At 36.4% G+C, this 25,957-nt stretch overlaps 1 protein-coding gene across 1 annotated transcript in view; it reads right to left on the bottom strand.

Moving 5' to 3' along the window:
* mier1b (mesoderm induction early response 1b, transcriptional regulator) overlaps positions 1-22,231 on the bottom strand; it is a 136,666-nt gene extending 114,435 nt beyond the window's left edge. The window contains exons 1-4 of the mRNA XM_052608762.1: positions 22,096-22,231; positions 21,075-21,099; positions 20,843-20,943; positions 9,959-10,153 (exon numbers count right to left, since the gene is read on the bottom strand). Coding sequence (XP_052464722.1) covers positions 9,959-10,153; positions 20,843-20,943; positions 21,075-21,099; positions 22,096-22,104 — 330 coding nt within the window. The 5' untranslated portion in view covers positions 22,105-22,231. The remainder of the gene's footprint in view (positions 1-9,958; positions 10,154-20,842; positions 20,944-21,074; positions 21,100-22,095) is intronic.
* Between the last annotated feature and the right edge of the window lie 3,726 nt (positions 22,232-25,957).

Here is a 25,957-nt window from a genome sequence, read left to right as displayed (position 1 = left end):
AATATATATTAATCTAAAAAAAATTCTAGGAGTAGTTTGTCGCAGCGTAAAAGATGTCACTTCCTGTTGCCAGCAGGTGGCGCTATGACTATAACTGAATATGGGCATGTAGATCTGTTAAGGGCAGAAGTCTTATCTAACATGTGAAGTTTGGGGCAGATTGGACATTGTATGTCTGAGTTACAGCAAGTTCATTTTTCATGGCGAAACATCGAAATTTGTCAGGCCGCCATGGACACGCCCTTTAACGAAACCTCAAGATCTTCACAATTTAACATCGCAAAGGCCTTTAGATTACACTGACCAAGTATGGTGTTGATCTGAATAAATCTCTAGGAGGAGTTCGTTAAAGTACAACCCCTGAAAATGGCAAAAACAACACCAATTTTGCAGAGAAAATTCGAAATAACCGACTTCCCGTTGGGATTCGGATTTCGTACCAAGAGACTTTTTTGTAGGTATTGGTGTGTTACATGTGTGTACCGATTTTAGTACATTTTGAGCATGTTTAAGCCCTCAAAAATGCGATTCATTCGGGAGAAGGAGAATCGGAATAATAATAATAAACAAAGCAGATACAAGAGGGTCCTCGCACCTCGGTGCTCCGGCCCTAATAATAATAATAATAATAATAATAATAATAAACGGAGCAATTCCAAGAGGGTCCTCGCACCATCGGTGCTCGGGCCCTAATAATAAACAAAGCAGATAAAAGAGGGTCCTCGCACCTCGGTGCTCGGGCCCTAATAAACAGAGCAGATACAATAGGGTCCTCACACCTTCGGTGCTCGGGCCCTAATAAACAAAGCAGATACAAGAGGGTCCTCGCACCTCGGTGCTCGGGCCCTAATAATAATAAACGGAGCAGATACAATAGGGTCCTCACACCTTCGGTGCTCAGGCCCTAATAATAAACAAAGCAGATACAAGAGGGTCCTCGCACCTCGGTGCTCGGGCCCTAAATATAGGCCTAATATATGAAAATATTGACATTTTGCATATTAATCTATGTAGCCTACCCCCCTAAAATAGGCTACCACTTTTAATGCTCCAATGCAAAGTAAACCACAATTTATTTTCAATAATATAACACATAATTAATATAATATAAATAATACTGCACACCTTTTAAATGTGTCAAATCTAAAATATGGTTTAATACCATGTAGCTTAGAAAATATAAGCCCAGGCTTGACATTTATCCTGCTTGAATTTGTTCTAAGAAATGCACATAACTTCATAAATATCAAACTTTCATCTGTGAATATTAAATATATTCAATATTTAAAAAATAGTGTTTTTCTAAACTATAGTTGTCCTACATCTTCAATAAACAAGCTACAGGTAGTCCAAAATGCAGCAGCTTACAGAGTCCTTACAAGGTCAAGAAAATATGATCATATTACCCCAATTTTACAGTCTCTGCACTGTCTACCTATTAAGTTCCGTATCAGTTACAAATTATCATTACTTACCTATAAGGCCCTTAATCGTTTAGTTCCTGTGTACCTAACTAGCCTCATATCACATTATAATCCATCACACTCCCTTAGGTAACAAAACTCTGGACTTTTGGTAGTTCCTAGGATAGCAAAGTCTACTAAAGGAGGTAGAGCTGTCACAGTCTGTTGTTCTGTCACTGTCTTCTGTGAGTGTTGTGTTTGTTTGGTGCCATGTGCTCTCTCCTGTCTTTTTCTGACCCCGCCGACTTTCTTACCTCATTATTGTTTAGTTGCTCCACCTGTTTTTCTCCCTTTCCTCTGGACTTCATTTCCCCTAAACTCTACTCATCTGTTCTCTTGTTACCTTATTCCTTGTTTTATTTGTCCCAGCTGTTTACCTGTTTGTCTTTCCTTTATAAGCGTCCTGTGTTTTCTGTTCCGGGCTCGTTTGTCTCACGTATGTTCTGGTTCATGTCTTTGATGTCTGGCTTTCCTGTGTTCAGTCTAGTTGTCTATGTTCAAGTTGTAAGCATGAATGCTATTCTGTTTTTTCCCCTTTGGGGTGATTTCAGTTTTGTTTTTGTTCATTTTGATAATTTTTTAAATAAAGAATCCTCATCTGCCTGCACTTGAGTCTTTGCCTCTTACAATTCAGTGACAGTACAAACAACCCATTTGAAGATTCAGCGGCGATAGGGATTTTCTTATACCCAGCTTCCAGACGACCGAGGATCCAGACCCCTGTCAATGGCCCGCTTCCCTGTCCACAAGACCCCCTCCCAGTATGGGCTGCTGTTCCAGGACCTCCTCAGGTCATGCCGGCCACTTCCAGTTTCTTGGGGTCATTCTCTGGGCACCTCGGGCTTAGACGCAGTGAGCAGGATACACCACTGATGTCGGTGAGGGAGGCAATGGCTGCTCACGATCCTCCCGAGGCGTTTGCGTCCACTCACAAGGGGTCCGAGGTGGCGGCATCCCCTCACAGTTACCCGAAGGTGGTGGCGGCATCCGCTCTCAGTTCCCCCGAGGCAACGGCGGCATCCGCTCTCAGTTCCCCCGAGGCAACGGCGGCGTCCACTCTCAGTTCCTCCGAGGTGGCAACGGCATCCACTCTCAGTTCCCCCGAGGTGGCGGCAGCGTCCGATGTCAGTTCCCCGAGGTGACGGCGGTGTCCGCTCTCAGTTCCCCCGAGGCAACAGTGGCATCCGCTCTCAGTGCCCCCGAGGTGGCAACGGTGTCCATTCTCGGTTCCCCTGGGGCGAACCTTTCTAATGTCCGCTCTCAGTTCCCCCTAGGTGGCGGCAGCATCCGCTCTCAGTTCCCCCGAGACGGCGGTGGCGTCTGCTCATAGTTCCCCCTAGACAGGGGCGGCATCTGCTCATAGTTCCCCCGAGACGGGGGCGGCGTCTGCTCACAGTTCCCACGAGGTGGCGGAAGGTTCCGCTCACAGTTCCCCCGAGGCGGCGGAGGAGTCCGCTCTCAGCTCCCCCAAGGCGGCGGCGGTGTCCATTCTCGTTTCCCCTGGGGCGAACCTTTCTAACGCTTTCTACAGGCCCTCTTCCACTACACGCTCCGGGCCCTCCATCCCTCCCCCTGAACCACCTCAGTTCCGCCTCCCTCCATGATTTCTAACTTTGTAGTGTCTGGAATCCACTCCTTAATGGAGGGGTTCTGTCACAGTCTTCTGCTGTTCTGTCACTGTCTTCTGTGAGTGTTGTGTTTGTTTGGTGCCATGTGCTCTGTCCTGTCTTTTTCTGACCCCACCCACCTCATTACCGCAATATTGTTTAGTTGCTCCACCTGTGTTTCTCACTTTCCTCTGGACTCAATTTCACTTAAACTCTAGTCACCTGTTCTCTCGTTACTTTATTCCTTGATTTAATTTGTCCAAGCGGTTTACCTGATTGTCTTTCCTTTATAAGTTTCCTGTGTTTTCTGTTCTGGGCTCGTTTGTCTCACGTATGTTCTGGTTCATGTCTTTGATGTCTGGCTTTCCTGTGTTCAGTATAGTTGTCAATGTTCTAGTTGTAAGCATGAATGCTATTCTGTTTTTTCCCCTTCGGGGTGGTTTCAGTTTTGTTTTTGTTTATTTTGATAATTTATAATAAAGAATCCTTATCTGCCTGCACTTGAGTCTTCGCCTCTTACGATTCCGTGACAATAGCTTTTTCACATTTGGCTCCCAAACTCTGGAATAGCCTTCCTGATAATGTCCAGAGTTCAGACACATCTCTCTGTTAAAATCTAGATTAAAAACACATCTCTTTCACCAAGCATTCAAATAATGTATCTCTTAAATTGTGACAGCAGTTGTATCTGATCAAATGCGCATTCTTATTCTTTAGCTTGGGTTAAACTAATTAATTGTACTTTGTTGGCACAGCAGCTATGCTAATGATGTCTCTATTTGTTTCTATGTTTTGCCACGGGGTAACTAGGATTTACACAAGCTCCAGTCTGGATCCAGAAAACCTGAGAAGAGATGATGCTGACCCCTCAGAGGACCCCAGATGATGCTAACCCTGAATCAACAAACAGAACTAACAAATATTGTTACAAGTGTAACTGCATCATTTAATAACTGCTGTTAATAATGTTCATCATCTGGCTGACTGTGTCCTGCATAAAGTTTTCTAAAAAAATCCTGTCATATGCGCACCTCAGTAGCACCTCAGTATTTGAATGAGCTCTTTTTGCATTATAATCCTGCACATATGGAATTCTCAAAACTCTGGCAATTTGATATATAGAATTTCAAAATCAACTGCTGGAGGCAGATCCTTTTCCTTTTTAGCGCCAAAAACTTTAGCGCCTAACATTGTTCTGGAGGCAGACACACTCTGTCAGTTTAAATCTAGATTTAAGACCCATCTCTTTAACCTGGCTTATACATATCTTCCTAACACATTTCTAATATTCAAATCCATTAAATAATTTTTAGGCTGCAGTAATTAGGAATACTGGAACTAAGAACACTTCCTATAACACACAGTGTACTTGCTACATCGTTAGAAGAATGGCATCTATGCTAATATTAGTCTGTTTCTCTCTTATTCCGAGGTCACAGTAACCACCAGATACAGTCTGTATCCAGATAAGATGGTCACTGTGGTCACCCGGATCCAGTATGTATCCAGCCCAGATGGTGGATCAGCAGAGGTCTGAATGTCAGCTGAGACCAAAAAACAAGATGTACCCCAGAGACAGATCCCTAATAAAGACCTTGTCTCCTAGTCGGCCACTGGGACAAGACCACAACCAGATGAGTCCTCTGCACAATGTGACTTTGCTGCAGCCTGGAATTGAACTGCTGGTTTTGTCTGGCCAGAGGAGACCTACCCCCCACCCCCCGACTGAGCCTGATTTCTCCCAAGGCCTTTTCTTCATTCTGTCACTGATGGAGTTTTGGTTCCTTGCCGCTGTCGTCTATCGCCTATAATATCCAGCAATATCGTTTACCTTCGGTGCTTGGCCCCTAATTAATATGTGCACCACAAAAAAATTCTACATCATAACAGGAGTTCTGACCTTTGATACAAAAAGTTTTTTGTTGTTGTTGTTGCCTTTTTCCCTATCAAATATTTTAGTAACCATCATGAATTATAAATCATTTAAAAGCTTAAAACCTCAAAATCCTGTTGAAACCATTTTAAAATAGTTACCATTGAAATGGTACTTCACAATTTTTTAAAGGTCTCCTCCCCCTTAAGGTTGATGACATATTACAAATCGTTTTTATAATCTTATCATCAACACTTTTTAGAATCTTGACAAAATACACATTGTTGAAAAGGTCTGAAATTCAGAATTCCACATTTGTGGGTTAGTTTGTGACATAAGAGTAACATAGATCCTCTTCTGACTATTATTAATTCCTCATTGTCATTAGGATATGTCCCCAAAACATTCAAACTGGCTGTTATTAAGCCTCTCATCAGAAAAACCACAACTTGATATACTGGTGGTTGTTCTGCACACTTAGTAAACAAACTACAGCTAGTCCAAAATGCAGCAGCAAGAGTTCTTACTAGAACAAGGAAGTATGATCATATTAGCCCGGTCCTGTCAACACTGCACTGGCTCCCTATCAAACATCGTATAGATTTAAAAATATTGCATATTACTTATAAAGCACTGAATGGTTTAGCGCCTCAGTATTTGAATGAGCTCTTGTTACATTATAATCCTCCACATCCACTGCGTTCTCAAATCTCAGGAAATTTGATAATACCTAGAATATAAGAATCAACTGCGGGCAGCAGATCCTTTTCCTATTTGGCGCCTAAACTCTGGAATAACCTACCTAACATTGTTCAGGAGGCAGACACACTCTTGCAGTTTAAGTCTAGATTAAAGACTCATCTCTAAAACCTGGCTTACACATAACACTGATGTGCTTCTAATATCCAAATCCGTTAAAGGATTTTTAGGCTGCATTAATTAGGTAAACTGGAACCCGGGAACAATTCAATTCACGCTAATATTAGTCCGTTTCTCTATTATTCCGAGGTCACCGTAACCACCAGATCCAGTCTGTATCCAAGTCAGAGGGTCACTGCAGTCACCCGGATCAAGTATGTATCCAGACCAGATGGTGGATTTGCACCTAGAAAGGACCTCTACAGCCCTGAAAGACAGCAGAGACCAGGACAACTAGAGCTCCAGATAAAGATCCCCTGTAAAGACCTTGTCTAAGATGACAACCAGGACAAGACTACAGGAAACAGATGATTCTTCTGCACAATCTGACTTTGCTGCAGACTGGAATTGGACTGCTGGTTTCGTCTGGTCAGAGGAGAACTGGCCCCACAACTGAGCCTGGTTTCTCCCAAGGTTTTTTCTCCATTCTGTCACCAATGGAGTTTTGTTTTGGTACATTTGAAAAATTTTGACATATGGCTTTAATTTTGGATTCTGGATTAAAAACTGTTACAGGCCTCGACATTAACCCTTGACTGGGACAAGTGGATTTTTTGAAGGGGGCAAGTGAAAGCGAATTTTACTTGCCCAACCGGACAAGTAAACTGATTAAAACATCATAAACAAACAGTAACTAGGGTAGCGCTGAATTTTTGGGGAGAATGATTCTGATTGTATTACTTTTAGGGTTGTGCAACAGTGATCGAGTACTCTAGTTTTTTTTTTTTTTTTTTTTATTGGTTATTGCAGCACTTTGGGCGGTGCCCTGAGCTCTGATTGGTTAGCTTCCCACTTGATGCCTCAAAAGACGCAAGAAGACAGATAATAATGGCCTCAAAGTCACGTATTAATGGCTGGCTTCCCTCTGAGAAGAACGATGAAAATACAGTTCAGGGTAAGCTGTGCAGCACCAAGCTGTCACACAAATCTACACCAAATACAATGCACTATCATCTAACATTATAACAGAGCGGCAACTCAGACGAGCATTGAATCACTTGCCGTAAGACCTAAATGCAATGCAGGCAGCACCGAGAAGACGACACAGCTATTCGCTGAAATGGTGGTGAAAGATTTGCTGCCCATTAGTTTCAGGAACAGAGAAGGTTTAATGTTTTCCCTAACTGTGGTGGAAAGTAAATGAAAATCGGTTTACAAAGCTAAGCATACTTGTCCAGTGGTACCTGGCTGTTCCTGTAACAGCTGTTCCAGCGGAGCAAATTTATTCCACTAAATGTGAACAGGCTGCGCACTTGGCTCTTATCTGAGCACGTACACCGCCTTATCTTTTTGAATAGCCATTTGAATTTTTGACCGGTCGTGGTATCGTGGGTTTGGTGTATCGTTACAGCCCTATTATATACACATTATGGCCATGGTATTGCAGGTGGGTTCACCAATTACAATTAAAATAAATAATAATATTGTTAATATATGTAAAAATGTCTTAGTCATAACATAATAATATCATTATTATCAAACATCAAACATCAAACCGCCAATTTATCTTAGATATCTTTGCTGCATATGCTACAGAACAACAAATTCAAACATGCATAAATGGCTGTCAACATGTTCCCTCCTGACTGCTTGCTCTGTTGACTGTCTTCCCGCTGCCGAGCTCTGCCTGGATCTGGTTTTCCCGTTTTGCTAGGCAGTGCCAGCCCAAGTTATTTTCTGTCCATTGCCAGTTCATTCAATAAAGACAGTTAACAATCTAGCTTCTGAGTACTAAGTTATTAACCCAAAATAGGGGGGTCATTTAGTTTTTTTGCAGTGGGCTGCGCAAACATATGTGTTGCCAGTTGAAAAAAGTTTGGGAACCACTGCCATAGAGGGTTGAAAAACCAGCTTCTTTCTGCTTTTTGTTTCCGCTAAAATGTATTGATTGAAAAACTCACCACAAAGAATGAATCTTAAGGTTTCCAAATGCTACATAGTTTATGAAAATGTATTTTTTTATTATATATAAAACAAAGCGATTGCCAACTGGTGGTACAGTGTGGGTTAAGGAGCTTATCAGCATACCTAGTTCCATGTATAGTTGAATACTGAAAGGACTACAAGACCGCATACACTGTCTGTTGTCATTTACATATCTACGAAATAAGCTACACCTATAAGCACACATTAGCTCAAAAAAAGTGTGTGGGCGGGGGGGGGGGGGGTTGGGGGGGGGGCTCTGTGCAGTTCTTTAAATCTAGTGTTAAAAATCCTTTTAAAATAGGGTTGGGCAGAACCAATTTAAGTTCTCAACAGAACTGTATAAATTAATAAAAAAATAAAAAAACATACCTTGGTTGTATGAAATTACTAAATGTATACGTTATTAATATATTTGGCATAATTTATTCCAGTTTAACAGGACTTTTATTTATACAGGTTTTTGTGAAGGTCTTTGAGTTCTACTTTCCATTTCAGAGTGTATTTGATGGTAGTCTTTCTCAAATTAAATGTTGTAAAGCTGGGAAGTGACCATCAGAGGAGCTCTGGAGAGTTCACAGGTTAAAAACTCTCAGTTGGTCGCACAAGCACATGATTTGTTCACAATCTTTTATTATTAATATTATTATTATTTGTTTATTTTTATAATTTTTTGCACTACAACATGAAATTAATCACTGCATGTTGATGAACTTTTATCATAGTTTATAACTATATGTGACCCTGGACCGACAGATAATAACTTTTTATATCGTGCACTGTCGGCTTCACAACTTTGCAGTTTATGTTCACATACAGCTACATGACACACTGCATGAAAGGTAATAGTTAAAAAGGCATAATAGCGGCACTTTAATTCTCACTCTTAAGCCGCGTTTCCACCGCAGGAACTTTACCCAGGAACTAGGGACTTTAGGCTGGCCATCTGTGTGTTTCCACCGCAGGAACCAGGAACTAAATAAAGTTCCTGGTAAAACAATGCCCCCCAGAAAGTCCCTGCTGGCAAGGTAGTACTTTTTTAAAATTCCGGAACTTTTGGGGGCTGGACTTGGGTGCTAAACATGCTGATTGGTTGAGTTCATGCAGCATTGTGATTTCAACCACCATTTATTCGGATTGTTTTCAAAATATTACTGTTATCGTTTCATGAAATTTAATTTTAAAAGTATTTCAGTCAAGAATGTAGTTGTTTAAAACTCAAATCTACAGTTTATGTATAAAGACAGTGCCTGTTTAAAAATGTATTTAGCCGATATCGGAGACAGACAGCTCCACGTGATCAGCAGAAGCTCAGTGCTCATGTATCCTAGAGCACTCTCACCTCGGCTAGTCCTTCTGACATTCGCCGCTGGCTCTGATGTCTCTTTAGTGTTAAAGCATCAAATATAATTATTTTTGGGTAAATCTAACAGGTAATCGTTGGCCTGTATTACATTTATCTTTATGTTAAAATTAAAATAAAAAGAAGCAACTGATATAATATTTCGTTTCAGTGTAATGGCTGTATATATATATATATATATATATATATATATATATATATATATATACATTTCCCTGAACTAAGTGAATTTCTGCTGCTATTATCATTTTAAAATGAAAACGAAAGGAGGCAGTGGTATTTGATAAGCTATTTAGTTTTATTGTAAATCTACAATGAGGAAAATTGGAGTAGCCAATGTGAACTGACTTGTTAACAAGTACGTTGCTGTCTGCAGAATTTCCATCGTCGCGGACAACACACTCCAAATCGAATGCGCAAAGTCTGAACTACCGAGGATGCAAGTCCAAAATGTGCGTACTTTGTATTGAGAAACGTGCGCAGAACTACATCACCAGACTATTTGCCTAATCTTCCCGGTACTTTAGTCTATGGTGGAAACACAGAAAGCAACAGGTCTGGGGGGAAAATAGTTAATCGGAAAATTTTGTTCCGGGTAATTTTGGTGGAAACACAGCATTATTCAATTCAGGCCTGGAAATCGCACTTTTGAAATCATCTGATATTTCAAAGTTTTCCAGTACTGTGGGAACCCAGTTACATTGAAAATAAAGTGTATGCATCCTGTGTGCTCAACAACAATATTTTATAATATTAAATACTGTCATTTACATGATATGTATTATGGGACATAGGATCATACGGGACAGACCTTGGTCTTCAGTTCTCCATTGCTTCTGCTGCTTTCATCATTATCCAAATCCTCTCCTTCATCCTCATCCTCCTCATCCTCTTCAACCTCTCCATCCATATCCTCTTCATCATCTTCCTCCTCCTCTTCCTCAAGTGATCCTCTGCCTCTATAACCATACAGACTCAAGAGCTCCTTAATGGGCATTTCTTGTTCCTGTAACAAAGCAAGTTACTATTTCATTATTTGTGTTTGTAAATGCAAAATATTGTTCAAGTAGGACCACAATCACCCTTAACATGCAAAACCTACAAGGATGTGCTTAAAGTAACATAAATGTTAAGTTACATAAACGCCATTGCCTTACAAATAAAATTTGTTAAGAGAAATGTTTATCTATATATATCTATATCTATATCTATATATCTCGCTCTCTCTCTCTTATCCTCCAAATTAACTGTTGGCTTTGAAAGCCATATTTATTACAGAAATAAAAACACAGGCATGTAAGTACCATTTGAATTTCAAAACAATCAATGCCAATAAAAAACAAAAATGATTTCCATGTTGAATTCTAAGTGGACTGCAAAAAATTCCAAAGTATAGTCATTGCCAGTGCTTTAAGTGGGCCGGTACGCACCTGTACTCAGTACCGCCACTTCCAAATATAGCTCTTGAGCGTACCGCCACATCTCCGTGCGCCCAGAACGTGCTTGTAGCGTACCGGTACGCTCATTTGGACGTCTGTTTTAATCTTTTACCTGCACTGCCGATTTTCACAGCGCCCTTCACAATGCAAGCTTCCTAATTCATCCCACCCAGAGCAGAAACTACATTACCCATTCACCTTTAAGTTATACAAGTGAATAGCGCATGTGTCACTTTTCCCACTGTTAAGTGTCAACAACTCAACGTGGCCGGAGAAGGTGTGTGAAACTCGTTGTGAGTTATACTAAAGCAAAATCTTGAGCATTTATTGTCTGATAAACATTAAAAACTGTCTGCGGAGGTTGAGTCGTCCTGCAGCCCCCGCTGGCTGTTCATTGGCTGCAGCATCTTTTTTCTAAGTTCTAAAAAAATACCATAGACGTCAAGGCACAAATTTAGATATTCATTTATCTAATTAATCTATAGCCTATGCACAAAGACAATATGATCTTTTTGTCCCCTTTTTGTTTTAAAGCTTGATGAAGAGAGAGAGCGCAAGTTGCTGCAGCTGAGGAGGACAGTGATGCACGCGTACAGGGGTGATTGACAGTTCGCGGCACTGTGTACAAAAAATACTCCGCTACACAATTATTTCGTTATTTTCGTTTAAGCTTATTAACGTTAGTATTACAGAAAGGTCTGATTTACGCACTGTTACAGTCATTGTTTTTTTTGTTTTTTAAACAATGACATTTGCGTTCATGATTTTAATGTTGCTGTTTCTTGTGGCAGACTAAATGAAGAGTAATGTTTCTTGTGGCAGACTGAAGAGTAATCCGGCAGAGTTTTATACTGAAACTTTCCGTCTAAAAGTCCTTCCTTGGTCTTATCCACATTTCTTTGCACGTTGAACACACATAGGCCACAACTGGAAAAAAAAAAAACTGCAACCGCGTTAATTGCGTTATTTTTTTTAACGCGTTAAATATTTCAAATTAATCGAATGCGTTAACGTGCTAATTTTGACAGCACTAATATATGTGTATATATATATATATATATATATATATATATATATATATATATATATATATATATATATATATATCTATCTATCTATATATATATATATATATATATATATATATATATATATATATATATATATATAGATATATAGATATATATATATATATATATATATATATATATATATATATATATATATATATATGTATATACACACACACATATATATACATATATATTAGTGGTGGGCATAGATTATTTTTTTTAATCTAGATTAATCTCACTGTGATCTTGAAATTAATCTAGATTAATCTAGATTAAAATGGCTCATTCGAATTCTGCCGAAGGCATTCAGAATATGTGTGTTACCCAAATAAAATTGACAAACAGTAAGTCTTTGAGAAGGGGTTTATCAAGCTAGGTGGTGCATTAGAAAAGGGGCTCATCTCCTGTTTCCAAAACTCATCACAAAGTGCTTGAAAAAGCTGTCAACTAATTTCACATCGCACAAGGTGCAAACAACCTTACGCCTGTTTCACACCAATGTTTAAGTTTTTTTTCAAGTTTGTAGGTGTCAAGGTACAGAAGCCAAATAATTAAATGTAAAATAGCACTGGATAGTCTTCAATGTAAAAATGAAATATACAATCAAACCTACATTTATTCAGACACCTTCAACATTTCTCACATTATTACAGTTTTGCTATATATATCAAAAATTATACCTGGTGTCTGAATAATTTTTGGTTTGACTGTTAAAACTACAAATTAATGCAGTCAAGAGCAGTGTGTGATATTCTTTCATTTTCTTGGATTAACATTACAGCAGCCAGTAGCTAAATTAGGCGCGGTCACTTTAAGAGACGACAAACGCATCCAATATAATACACATCCCATTTTTTTCCTCAACTGTTTACTTTCACTTAAGAAATAACTGACAGTTTTTTCGAGCATAATTTCCAAGTTGGATTTTTTTTTACATATTTTATATGTATTTCTCGGCACAAGAGCAAAAATAAGCAAATTCGATGTTCAAGTGTTTTGAGACGCCTTTCTCGGTTCAGTGTCGCTGTCCGTGATACGCGGCTCTCTCTCTCTCTCTCAGGTGTAAAAACATGTGTAAAAGATAAGCTTTCGTGAAGATGCGCAGCAGTGGCCCGTCAACTGTCCTGACCATCTTTTTAGGCTGGCCTCAGCCAGTCGGTTATATAAAATATTAAGGTGAAAGTCATCATAGCTCGCCTAGACCCAACTCCCAACCCAAATTTGAGAATAGATTAACGGCAATATTTTTTTTTAATCGCCCGATAAGAGTCTCACGTTAACGCAGCACGTTAACGCCGATAACGGCCCCCCACTATATATATATATATATATATATATATATATATATATATATATATATATATATATATATATATATATACATACATACATACATACAGTACAGACCAAAAGTTTGGAAACATTACTATTTTTAATGTTTTTGAAAGAAGTTTCTTTTGCTCATCAAGCCTGCATTTATTTGATCAAAAATACAGAAAAAAATGTAATATTGTGAAATATTATTACAACTTACAATAATAGTTTTCTATTTTAATATACTTCAAAAAATAATTTATTCCTGTGATGCAAAATTGAATTTTCAGCATCATTACTCCAGCCTTCAGTGTCACATGATCATTTAGAAATCGTTCTAATATTCTGATTTATTATGAGTGTTGGAAACAGTTCTGCTGTCTAATATATTTGATGAATAAAAGGTTAAAAAGAACTGCATTTATTCAAAAAACTAAAATCCTAATAATATATATTCTAATGATATATTTTATTTACTATCACTTTTTATCAATTTAACACATCCTTGCTGAATAAAAATATTGATTTTATTAAAAAAAGAAAAGAAAGAAAAAAATTACTGACCCCAAATTACTGACCAGTAGTGTATATTGTTATTACAAAATATTTAGATATATTAATATTTATATTCTTTTTTTTTACTTTTTCTTCATCAAAGTATCCTAAAAAAGTAATCTTGGGATAATGATCCCAAAAATTCAGCTTTGCATCACAGAAATAAATGATAATTTAAAGTATAATAACTGTAAAAACAATTATTTTAAATTGTAAAAATATATCACAATATTAATTTTTTTTTTCTGTAATTTTGATCAAATAAATGCAGGCTTGATGAGCAGAAGAAACTTCTTTCAAAAACATAAAAAATAGTAATGTTTCCAAACTTTTGGTCTGTACAGTTCGCTCTAAACTAAACTGTCCAGGAATCTTGAGCAGCTGGGACGATTTATACCGTAGCAATACAGAGCCAGCCAGTCACATCGGGGGCTGACGTGGAGATAAGCGTTTTTTTCGGTGAGGCTTTTGATTCATCTTAGAGAGGATCCTCTTCAGTGGTGGAAGACAAACCAGCAGCGATTTCCACTGCTGGCAAAAATGGCAAAAATCTACCTCTTTGCCCAGTGAAAGACTTTTCATTACGGCTGGGGACATTAGTTCCCACACTCGCAACTGGCTATCACCTGTTAATGCAGAGCGTCTTGTTTTTTTTTTTTTTTTTAATAAACTCATTTCATGTGAAAGATTAGAGGTTTTACGTTAATTTAATTATGATGCAGGAGATGTGTGTGATATTCCGTAATATTTTTCTAATATTTGGCTACTGTTCTAATCGTAGCCTATCCTACTGTTATAAATGAAAACTAAACAGCTTACTATCCATGTTTATTGAGTTAATGTTCAATTACATTAATTTCAGTCACCAAACATATTCAGATTTTTAAAAAGAAGAGAAAAACGCTAAGCTTGGTAATTGTCAAAAAAGTTTTTCTCACTTGTCATCCTGGCATAATGTTGCCTATTCTTTTCTCTTTTTTTTTTACAGTTAAAATAAAAAAGAAAGAAAAATAGATTGCTGTGGACGTTGTTAACTTCATTAATGTGTTTTACTGTGTTAATGGAATAAGGATGCGAGTAGGATTCGGTATTCGGCCGAACCCCAAAAATCTGGATTCGGTGCATCCCTAATATATATATATATATATATATATATATATATATATATATATATATATATATATATATATATATATATATATATATATATATATATATATATATATATATATATGTACAGTACAGACCAAAAGTTTGGACACCTTCTCAATCAAAGAGTTTTCTTTATTTTCATGACAATGAAAATTGTAGAGTCACACTGAAGGCCTCAAGGGATATTTGACCAAGAAGGAGAGTGATGGGGTGCTGCGCCAGATGACCTGGCCTCCACAGTCACCGCACCTGAACCAAATCGAGATGGTTTAGGGGTGAGCTGGACCACAGACTGAAGGCAAAAGGGCCTACAAGTGCTAAGCATCTCTCGGCGAACTCCTTTTCAAGACTGTTGGAAGACCATTTCAGGTGACTACCTCTTGAAGCTCATCAAGAGAATGCAAAGAATGTGCAAAGCAGTAATCAAAGCAAAAGGTGGCTACTTTGAAGAACCTAGAATATGACATATTTTCAGTTGTTTCACACTTTTTTGTTATGTATATAATTCCATATGTGTTAATTCATAGTTTTGATGCCTGCAGTGTGAATCTATAATTTTCATAGTCATGAAAATAAAGAAAACTCTTTGAATGAGAAGGTGTGTCCAAACTTTTGGTCTGTACTATATATATATATATATATATATATATATATATATATATATATATATATATATATATATATATATATATATATATATATATATATATATATATATAGTTTGTGCACTTTAAAAGCACAACAGGACTGTTAAATATGTACTAATTATATGATGTGTGTATATTTGTATGTTTTAAGTTTAATTTTCAGCTCAGTGAAGCCCTTCAAGCGCCAACACTTTTTTAGTAAGTAACCTTTCTTGAAGAATTGTGCTTCAAATAAAGAACTTTATGTTGACCAGATTGTTAGTTAATATATTAGGCTACAAGTCAATATTGCCTATATGGACAGTGATTTAAAAAAAAAAAAAGTGAACTTGCAAAAATGTGTGTTAAATGCGATGCGGTCGAAAATTTGGGTGCACCTAACTTTTGGGCTGGTGCACCTAAGAAAAAAGGCAGTGCAACCAGTGCAGAAAGTTAGTCTAGAGCCCTGCATGTGGATGGGTGTGTGTTGTGTCAGGAACCATGTAGTGGTTAAGAGTGAGGATATAGTGATCCAAGGTGTGTTTGTTTTTGTGTGTGTGTGTGTGTGTGTGTGTGTCTATATATATATATATATATATATATATATATATATATATTAGGTGTGGGCATAGATTATTTTTTTTAATCTAGATTAATCTCACTGTGATCTTGAAATTAATCTAGATTAATCTAGATTAAAATGGCTCATTCGAATTCCGCCGACGGCATTCAGAATAGGTGTGTTACCCAAATAAAAAGTCTTTGAGAAGGGGTTTATCAAGCTAGATGGTGCATTAGAAATGTACATCTCCTATTTTCCAAAATGCATCACAAACTGCATGAAAAAGCTGTAAACTAATTCCACATTGCACAAGCGGGGACCCGGTGAAGGTTGTACCAGTGGGCCCTGTTTGAAATTGTCTAATTTGTATGTTAGTTTATTTTCATTTATTTGTGCTATTTACACAATGTTTAAGTTTTTTTCAAGTTTGTAGGTGTCAAGGTACAGAAACTAAATAATTAAATGTAAAAAGCACTGGATAGTCTTCAATGTAAAAATGAAATATACAATGAAACCTACATTTATTCAGACAGCTTCAACATTTCTCACATTATTACTGTTTTTCCTATATATATAAAAAAAATATGTCTGGTGTCTGAATAATTTTTTGTTTGACTGTTAAGACTACAAAGTAGTCAAGAGCAGTGAGTAGGCTTGGGCGGTAATACGGTATACCGCGGGATCTAAAAATAGCAATGGTATCAGTTCCTATACCGTCATACCGTTAATAAAAAAAAAACAATAAAAAAAAACAAAAACAATGCACTTATATTGGACCCAAGGATTAAATATTAAATATAATTTATTTAATGCCTAAAAATGTGTATGCATGGTTGTCATCACGTGACAACGAGACGAGGAGAAAGAGAGAGGAGGGGAAGAGATGGCGAGATGGGCACCGAGTGACCTGGTCTCAAAAAAAAGAACATAAATTCTTCAGTTTGCCAGTATTTCGGGTTTCGACCGAACGAGAAGGGATAGGTGGTAAATAAGGACGAGGCTATTTGCAAATTGTGCCCTCACGAAAAAAGATGACTCTGGGAATATGCTGCAAAAAAAAAAAAAAAAAAAAAGAAAAAAAGCCGATGCAATGGAAGGTCCTGTCGGCATCGGCATCGTAGAGGACTGAATCGGAGCTGAAACAACAGCCTACCGTTTAGAGCCAGTTAGTCAAGGAGACGAGGACCCACTTCATTCATGGAAAAATGCTGACTGGTGTTTTCCCCAGATGTCGCGAGTGGCACGAAAGTACCTGTGCGTCTGTGCCACAAGCACACCATCGAAACAGGTTTTTAGCACCGCAGGTAAAGTTGTCAGTCCAAAGCGTGCCCTAGCGAAAAATCTTGACTAGATTGTATGCCACTTGCCATTCGTTCCTATTGGAACTGTTTATTTTTTATTTATCTAATGGATTCGGGTATTTTTATATGGTTTTCATTAAAAAACTATTTTGGAAAGAAGACTGGAAAGAAGTTGTTTTTATTTAAACATATTGCTTTTCAATAATTTTTCATTTTTACACACATATATATATATATATATATATATATATATATATATATTTTTTTTTTTTATTTATTTATTTTTTTTTTTTTAATTCAACTCTGGTTGAGTGTTGTGGGTCTATTCGCTCTTTTTTTATAAGCTGCTCTTTGTTATTAAAAGTTGTTCGTGCAGTGTGATTTTTATGGATGGGTGTTTTTCCGCAAATATCACATTCGAATAATTTTGAGCTCACAACGAATATTCGCATATTCGTTTATTTAAATTAAGTTTAATGAGACAGACATTATTTTTCAGCAACATTTATTGTTTCTGTCATTTTGGAAACAAGCTTACACACAATAAGCTTGAACATTAGGCTACACATCGTGTTTTGTAGCTGAAAAACTTTAACAACGCAAACAAACAAAAGTAGCCTACAGATTAAAAGCAAAAAAAAAAAAAAAAATCAACAAAGAATAAACGTAAAGCAGCCTGCAGCTATGCCATTGTACAGAATGTAGCTTACACTTAACTTTGAAACTGTCAGCAAATCTTTTTTTCTTTTTTTTTCTATTGTTTTACATGTTCTTGTTAAGAAACATGGGCATGTAAACATGATCGGGGGAAAGTCGGCTCCTTAGTCTGTTAACAATAAGGCTGGCCGCGGAGAAAACGCGCTCTGACGGCACAGATGTTGGCGGAACTCACAAATAACGTGTGCTAAGCGAATAAGTTTTATGAAGCGCTTCGTGTTTCCGTTTCACCACTGAATGGGATCCTCATCTGGTCGAATACATGGCTCCAGCAAGAACTGTTCCCACTCGTCTCGGCTGGACTCTCTGTTATAATCGCTGAAGAACTGGAGAAGAAGAAGGTCTTTTCCGCTGAGTAGGCATTGCATCCTCTTCATCGTTGGTGACGCACCACTTGCATCAAGGAAAATGTTCTGATAATGTTCCAAAACTTTTTTTTTCTTACTTCTCTCATGTTTTCATCGAGAAACCTGAGATGTTTGTGCCAAGGGTCTAGGGCAGATGCGAGAAGAGGAGTTTTCACTGCATTCTCCAAGTTAGCGGTGTTTATTCGTTGCTTGAGAGACGCTGGAACAATGTTCTTGAATGCGGTCACTTTCTGTGATTCTCCACGACATATTTGAAGTACTGTAGAAGACCGCAGTTCTTATTCATTCATTAATTATTTTTTTGCTTTCATACATCTTCAAATATGCCGTGGAAAATCACAGAAAGTGACCGAATTAGGTTTTATTGTGGACTTTTTTTCCCCTTTTTTCTTTTCTTTGTGGCAAGCAAAAATATGTCGAAATTCGAATATCATTTTTATTTATCGAATAATTAGAGCCGAACGAATATTATAATAATAATATCTGTGCACACCCCAAGTGATTTTATTGATTTGTGTGCGCATCCCTGCGCAAAAACTGTTCTGTATGTTTATGTTAATTTAATTATGTTTGACTATTGCTATTTGTTGCTAATAAAAGTTGTTAATATTGTTGTGCATGTCATTTTGTTATTGTGTCTGTATTAGTGTTTGGTATTCAGTTTCTGAATGGTTTAGGCACAAGCCAACAGTTTGGTGATGCGGTCTCAGCCTTACGTCATATTTTTTTAATTATTCATGGTAATACCGTATACCGAGGTTTGACGGTATCAAAATTTGGATACCGCCCAAGCCTAGCAGTGAGTGATTTTCATTTTCATTTTCTTGGATTAACATTACAGCAGCCAGTAGCTAAATTAGGCGCGGTCACTTTAAGAGACGATGAACGCATCCAGTATAATACACATCCCATTTTTTTCCTCAACTGTTTACTTTCACTTAAGAAATAACTGACAGTTTTTTCAAGCATAATTTCCAAGGTGGATATTTTGACATATTTCGTATGTATTTGTCGGCACTAGAGGGAAAATAAGCAAATTCGATGTTCAAGTGTTTTGATCAAAACACTTGAAAACGCTTATTTTTAGCGTCTCGAGTTGCCTTTCTCTGCGTGAGCCCTGAACACCAGAACACCGCGAGTACTGAATCGGGCTCTTTCACATCTTGTTGTTTGTTTACTGTGATTTGTATTTGTTCGTTCCGGTGCAGGAGGGACTTTGAGGAGTACTTCACAGAAGAGAGCTCGGTTCAGTGTAGCTGTCAGTTAGGCTGGCCTCAGCCAGTCGGTTATATAAAATATCAAGCTGAAAGTCATCATAGCTTGCTTAGTATATTAGACCCAGCTCCCAACCCAACTTTGAGAATAGATTAACGGCAATATTTTTTTTATCGCCCGATAAGAGTCTCGCGTTAACGCAGCACGTTACCACCGATAACGGCCCACCACTAATATATATATATATATAAGCAATATGCTGTAACTAGCCACTTTATTTCTTAATTAGTACATATTTAACAGCCGTGTTGTGTTTTTAAAGTACACATATTTTATATATATATACACAATATAAGTATTTTACTATTAAATTGCACAGGAGGACTGAAAAAAAATTATTTGAATGTACACTCACTGGAATATTATTAATTACATTAGTTTAATTCAAGTTCCTCAACTCAAAAGCTTAGGTTAAGTTGGGATTCTGATTAACAGCAATTTAGAAATTGCTATTGTAAGGATTTTTATGGCAATCACAAGCTAAGACACAGGGTCCGTCTCAATATGCTCCTTAGCTCCCCAGCTCGTAAATCAGTATATCGTGTGCACAAATTCGATCACTGGTAAGTTCCCTGGCTTACTGCACATTGGTACAGTGATTACTCAATTTCCTGTGACGTAACTCTTTTTGATATTATTTTTATTCTCTTTAAACACATCACTCTGTTACATGTTCTTACAACATTTCAGGCAAATATGAATGATAAATGTGAATTAGATGTGTTAATTACCTGCCTAATGATGTGTGTTTATGTTGAAATAAAAAAATAATATAAAAATGTTTTGTCTTTTCAATTCTTCTATCAAGCGTATTTATATTTATATTTATATTATATTTATTGACTTGGCTTGTATGGTTTATATGTTTTGTGCTTCAGAAATATTATGTAATTTCCAGTAAGGGAGTATAGTGAACACTGATGCTCCCTAGTTTTAGTGATGCATTGTGGGATTTTTCAGGAAGCAAAAGTTCCAGTGCACAGGAAGGATTTCCCAATTGAGACAGCCCTTATAATGGCCGACTCCCTGGTCAGTGCCCTGACTACTGAATGAGGGAGTTGACTGAGACGCACCCATATTTGACAAAAGACCTGTTAAACAATGCTAATTTATTTAAATTCAAATTGTTTAAGTTCTTATGAAAAAGTCTGCCTGCTGTTTCAGACATGAGAAACTTTTGTGGAGGAAGAAAAAAAAAACACAACAATGGCCTGGAATTCCGAATGACCTCTCCTCTGCAGGCCAGACCATAAACAGGTAATGCGAAACAAAAGATAAAGTGAATCATATTGAGAGTCAGGATAAGATCAAACCTTTGCAAGTTCTTCAATCTCATTGCCAAAGTTAGTTTCTCCCTCTGGAACCTCCTCATCTTCAGGTGTTTGATCATCATCATAATCAGGCAACATAATGTCTGTTGACAGGTTAAGATCACCATAGTCAAAATCAACCAAAACTCTTTATGAGTAAGAGAAAATAGCATTACACAATGAATATGTATAATGATATGTTTTACCAAAATAAGGAAACTGGTAATTGTCTTACCTGGGCTTGAACTCCCCAAGAAGGGCTACAAATAAAACATCAGTTTGTAACTTTTTTTTATTTTTATTTTTTTTACAACAAAAAGAAAACTATGCAATCATTATTTAATTGTGCAATTATCATAAAGTCAAACAAAAACTGTTATGCTGTAACAGTTGGATGAACAGTTACAAAGACAAACATTTCTATGTTGACTAATGAATAATAGGTGTGATTTTGAGCACAATTTTGGAACTGTGCTGGGTCGCTGTTGGATGTCCACTCTAAAATTTTGGGTCAGATATGAAGTCAGTTGTGAACCACAGGACATAATTACTCATTTACAGTGTACAAATTTCTATCTAGATTGTGGTTATACTGGCTGTATAAATTACTATTTGTATGTGCATGGCACTCATTCCGGCAGAAAAATAATAATAAAATTAAATAAATAAAAAACAAACTCTGGAACAGTTTTCCTGTGCTCTATTGTTTTTTTACTTTAAGTATACATAAACAAAAACTTACAGAAGACCAACGTTAGAACAGCCATGATAAACCAGAGGAATCAGAAATGCTGTGCATATATTGTGTGTGTTAGAGAGAGAGAGAGAGAGAGAGAGAGACAGACTTTGGAAGTTGAGGCTGATGTGTAGCTAATACTTTGCTTAGCATTGAATAGGAACATTTTTAAGTACAAATCTGCGTTTAAAAGAAATCCACGAATTCAAGATTTAGCATTATCAATATAATATTCGGTGTTTGTGTCGATATATTACAGATAATGAATTTATGGAAATGTATTTAAGTATGGTTATAATAGAGTACCAGGCTAACTGGAGACGAGCTAACTGCTATTATAACTTAAATAACATTTAAAATAATTCAACGCGTCTTCCTCCTAAAACACCGTTCAACTTAATAAGTAATATAAACGACACAATGTTATTTTAAATACATTATGAACTATATATATTTTTTTTGGTTAATTTCAAATAAATAGCTATTTATTTCTGGAATATAATGAGAATTTCTTTCTTACCTCCGCCATATTTACAGAGCTGCTGAGAGTCGGCGGAATTTGGGTGGAGTCAACGGAATTCCCGGATGCTCGCTCTCTCTCTCTCTCTCTCTCACACACACACACACACGCACTCTCTCTCTCACACACACACACTTACTCACTCACTCACACACACACACACACAATTCAGTTTTTCAGGTTTGCATGATTTATAAAACTAAATAAGAAAATAAAATGGAAGAAACGGAAGGTCCGCGGTCCGTGTAGGTCCGTGTATCATCCGATCATTCAATTATTCCATTTATTTATTTATTTTATTTTATTTTTTTGTTGTTGTTGTAATAGCTGGTTCAGTTCTTTTATTTTTTTTTATTGAACAAACATAGCAGCAAATACAGTTTCATCTACAAAAACAAAAATAAAATAATTATCAACAGTAGACAAAGAGCAAGTAAAGTAAAAAGTAAGTAAAATAGATAAAAGTAAAACAAAATAATAATAATAATAAAAAAAAAGATATATATATATATATATATATATATATATATATATATATATATATATATATATATATATATATATATATATATATATATATATATATATACATTTACAAAATAATAATAATTGAGCCAGGGGTAATATATCCTTTAAATAAACTCAAGAGAGATATACATGCTTAAATCCCTTTTGTTTACATTATAAAAAAGCATAAATATTATACTTTGTGCATAATGTAACTGATTTTAAAGCTTTGGCATTGTTGGAAGAAGATATAGTACTCAAGTAATATTTAAGGTCATTACAAAAGACAATAAAAATAGGTTTAATAGACAAAACTTTACACTTGTGTACAGAAAACTTGGCTAGAAAAAGAAAAAGATTTACAAGAAAATACTTGTCTTTCAGATTTTTGTCAGAGTTATAACAACCAAATAATACATCCTTAAATCCCATAGAAAAAATTGACTAATAAGGAAGTACTTACAAATAGGCACATTTTTTCCCAAAAAGTAGCTACATGAACACAATCCCAAAAAAGGTGAGGTATAGACTCGTCTTCCACTCCACAGAAGGAGCATGAGGGATCCAACTCTGGAAAAAAATTTTGATAAAAAGATTGACTGGGTAGAATCGATGTAGCAACTTGAATGATACCTCTTTAAACTTATTAGTGATTAGATATTTGTTTGACAGAGTCCACACTTTCTTCCAAGGAATATCATTAAAACAATTACTCCAATATGATATTATAGAAGGGACAGTAATAATATCATTCTGAAAAAGTTGTCTAATCTTTCTATTCCTAAGAGAGGGACTAGACAAAAAAACAGATCTTCCCTATTGCTGTCTCACAAGGCTGTAACCAGGAGGTAGAAGATAGTAAAGAATCGCCTGAGTTTTTCAAAAGTGCAATAGCTCCACTGGGAATGGCATCCATCACTATGGCAAAGTCTCGTGGGGTGACAGGAATACAATATTTAGTTAAGAATTCAGAATAAGAAAACAAATGACCATTTGAATTTACAAGTTGAGAAACCAAAAGAATATTATTATTAAACCAATCTGAAAAAAATAGTTTTTCATTTTTGTAACGGATATCATGGTTATTCCATATAAAATACCTGTGGGGGCTAAAATAATGTTTGTAAATCAAGTGCCAGGCCAGAAGTGGAAATTTGACAATTTTATGGGTAATTTAGAAATATTATAATTACATACTAACAGAAAGGGAAGACCATCAACTTTAGAAAAAATATAATTGGGAATAGTATTCCATAAGGAATCAGAATCGTTCAAGAACTGCCTCAACCAATTGATCTTAAACGTATTGTTTAAGGAAGCAAAATCAAGGAAGTTAAAACCACCATGTTCAAAGCTATTTATGACAACAGATTTTTTGATGTAATGTCTTTTGTGTTTCCATAAAAAATCGAAAAGCATTCTATCAACCTCTACAGAAAATGCCTTATCCACATGCAAAGAAAGGGCAGGGTAAGTCAATCTAGAAATACCCTCCACTTTGGCAAGGAGAGCCCTTCCTCGTAAAGACAAGTCTCTTTGGAGCCAGGAATTTAATTTTTTCTTAGCTTTAGTAATTACTGGATCAAAGTTAAATTTTCCTCTCGTTTTGGCATCTTTACAAATTGTAACACCCAAATAATTAACTTGAGACTTAACAGGAATATTGTGCAGGAATGGAGCAGAACAAGATTTTAAGGGAAGAAGTTCACATTTATCTAAATTTAAAGAAAGGCCAGATGCTTTTGAGAACACTTTAATAAGATCAAGAGCGATAGGGATCTGCAAGTCGTTTTTTAAAAAGAGCGTGGTATCATCAGCTAATTGAGTTATAATAATATGTTTATCTGTTATATTAACCCCTAGTAATTGACTATGCAACAGGGAAGTGGTAAGGAGTTGAGCGGCTATCAGGAACAAATAAGGCGATACCGGGCAACCCTGGCGTACCCCTCTAAACACTTTAAACCTTGGAGAAGTGCCAGATTTCAGATTAATTGAGCAGTTTCCATTTTTGTATAACGTACGGACAATTTTGCAAAATAGCTAAAATCTTATAATCACAGTTTAATAAGCAAATTGGACGCCAGTTATCATTTAAAAGAATGTCTTTCTTAGGTTTGGGTATTAAAGTGAGTAATCCCTGTGATAAAGTAGGTGGAAGTGTCTCAGACGCAATACTCTCCAAATAAGTTTCAAGCAAGAAAGGTGCTAACTCTTTAGCAAAACTTTTATACAATTCAGCTGTCAGCCCATCTGTGCCCGAAGACTTATTGTTCTTAAGAGCTTCAATACACTCAATTATTTCATCAATAGATATATCCCTATCGCAAGTGCTCTTATCTGCATTAGATAAAGTCCTAATATTTTTCAGAGATTGGAAAAAAGACAAAGCAGAGTATTTTTAATATTTAGAGTCGTAAAGATTTGAGTAGAAGTTTGCACAAAATGTGCCGATTTCCTTAGGATCAGAACTTATATTACCGTTTACATTTAAAGAGTTAATAGTTAGATTTCTAAAATTATTATTTTCCATTCTGAAAAAATATGCTGTACTTTGTTCTCCTTGCTCTAGCCACCTTTTTCTAGAGCGAATAAAAGCACCCTCTGCCTTATTCTTATACAGTGAATCTAATTGAGTTTGCAGATCAATAAATTCTGCCAATTCAGCTTCAGACAAACCAACCTGCATTTTACCTGAGAGAGTCATTATTTTGGAAATGACAGTCTCCTCTTCAAATCTTTTACGTTTAGCTAGAAGACTGCCAAAATTCCTAGCACATTTGCTAATTTCATGTTTAAGTAATTCCCAATTGAGGCTGAATTTATTTTCCTTTTGTGCTTTGATCCAGTAATATTCAATCAAATCTAAAATGTTTTTCCTTAATTGGTCATGTTTAAGTAAAGAAGAGTTAAGTTTCCAATAAGAGGCTCTAGGTTTTGAAGAAGAGATCACCGAAGATAGAGGGGATTGAATAAGAATTGCTTTATGATCAGTCATGGGTGAAGGGAGAATGCTAACAGAAACATTAAAGCCCCTAACAGCTTGTGAAATCAATCAATCAATCAATCACCTTTATTTATATAGTGCTTTAAACAAAATACATTGCGTCAAAGCACTGAACAACATTCATTTGGAAAACAGTGTCTCAATAATGCAAAATGATAGTTAAAGGCAGTTCATCATTGAATTCAGTTATGTCATTTCTGTTCAGTTGAAATAGTGTCTGTTTTTATTTGCAATCAAGTCAATGATATCGCTGTAGATGAAGTGACCCCAACTAAGCAAGCCAGAGGCGACAGCGGCAAGGAACCGAAACTCCATCAGTGACAGAATGGAGAAAAAAACCTTGGGAGA

Source organism: Carassius gibelio, chromosome A2, assembly GCF_023724105.1.
Source record: "Carassius gibelio isolate Cgi1373 ecotype wild population from Czech Republic chromosome A2, carGib1.2-hapl.c, whole genome shotgun sequence".
Lineage (NCBI taxonomy): Eukaryota > Metazoa > Chordata > Actinopteri > Cypriniformes > Cyprinidae > Carassius > Carassius gibelio.
This window is presented reverse-complemented; position numbering and strand designations above follow the sequence as displayed.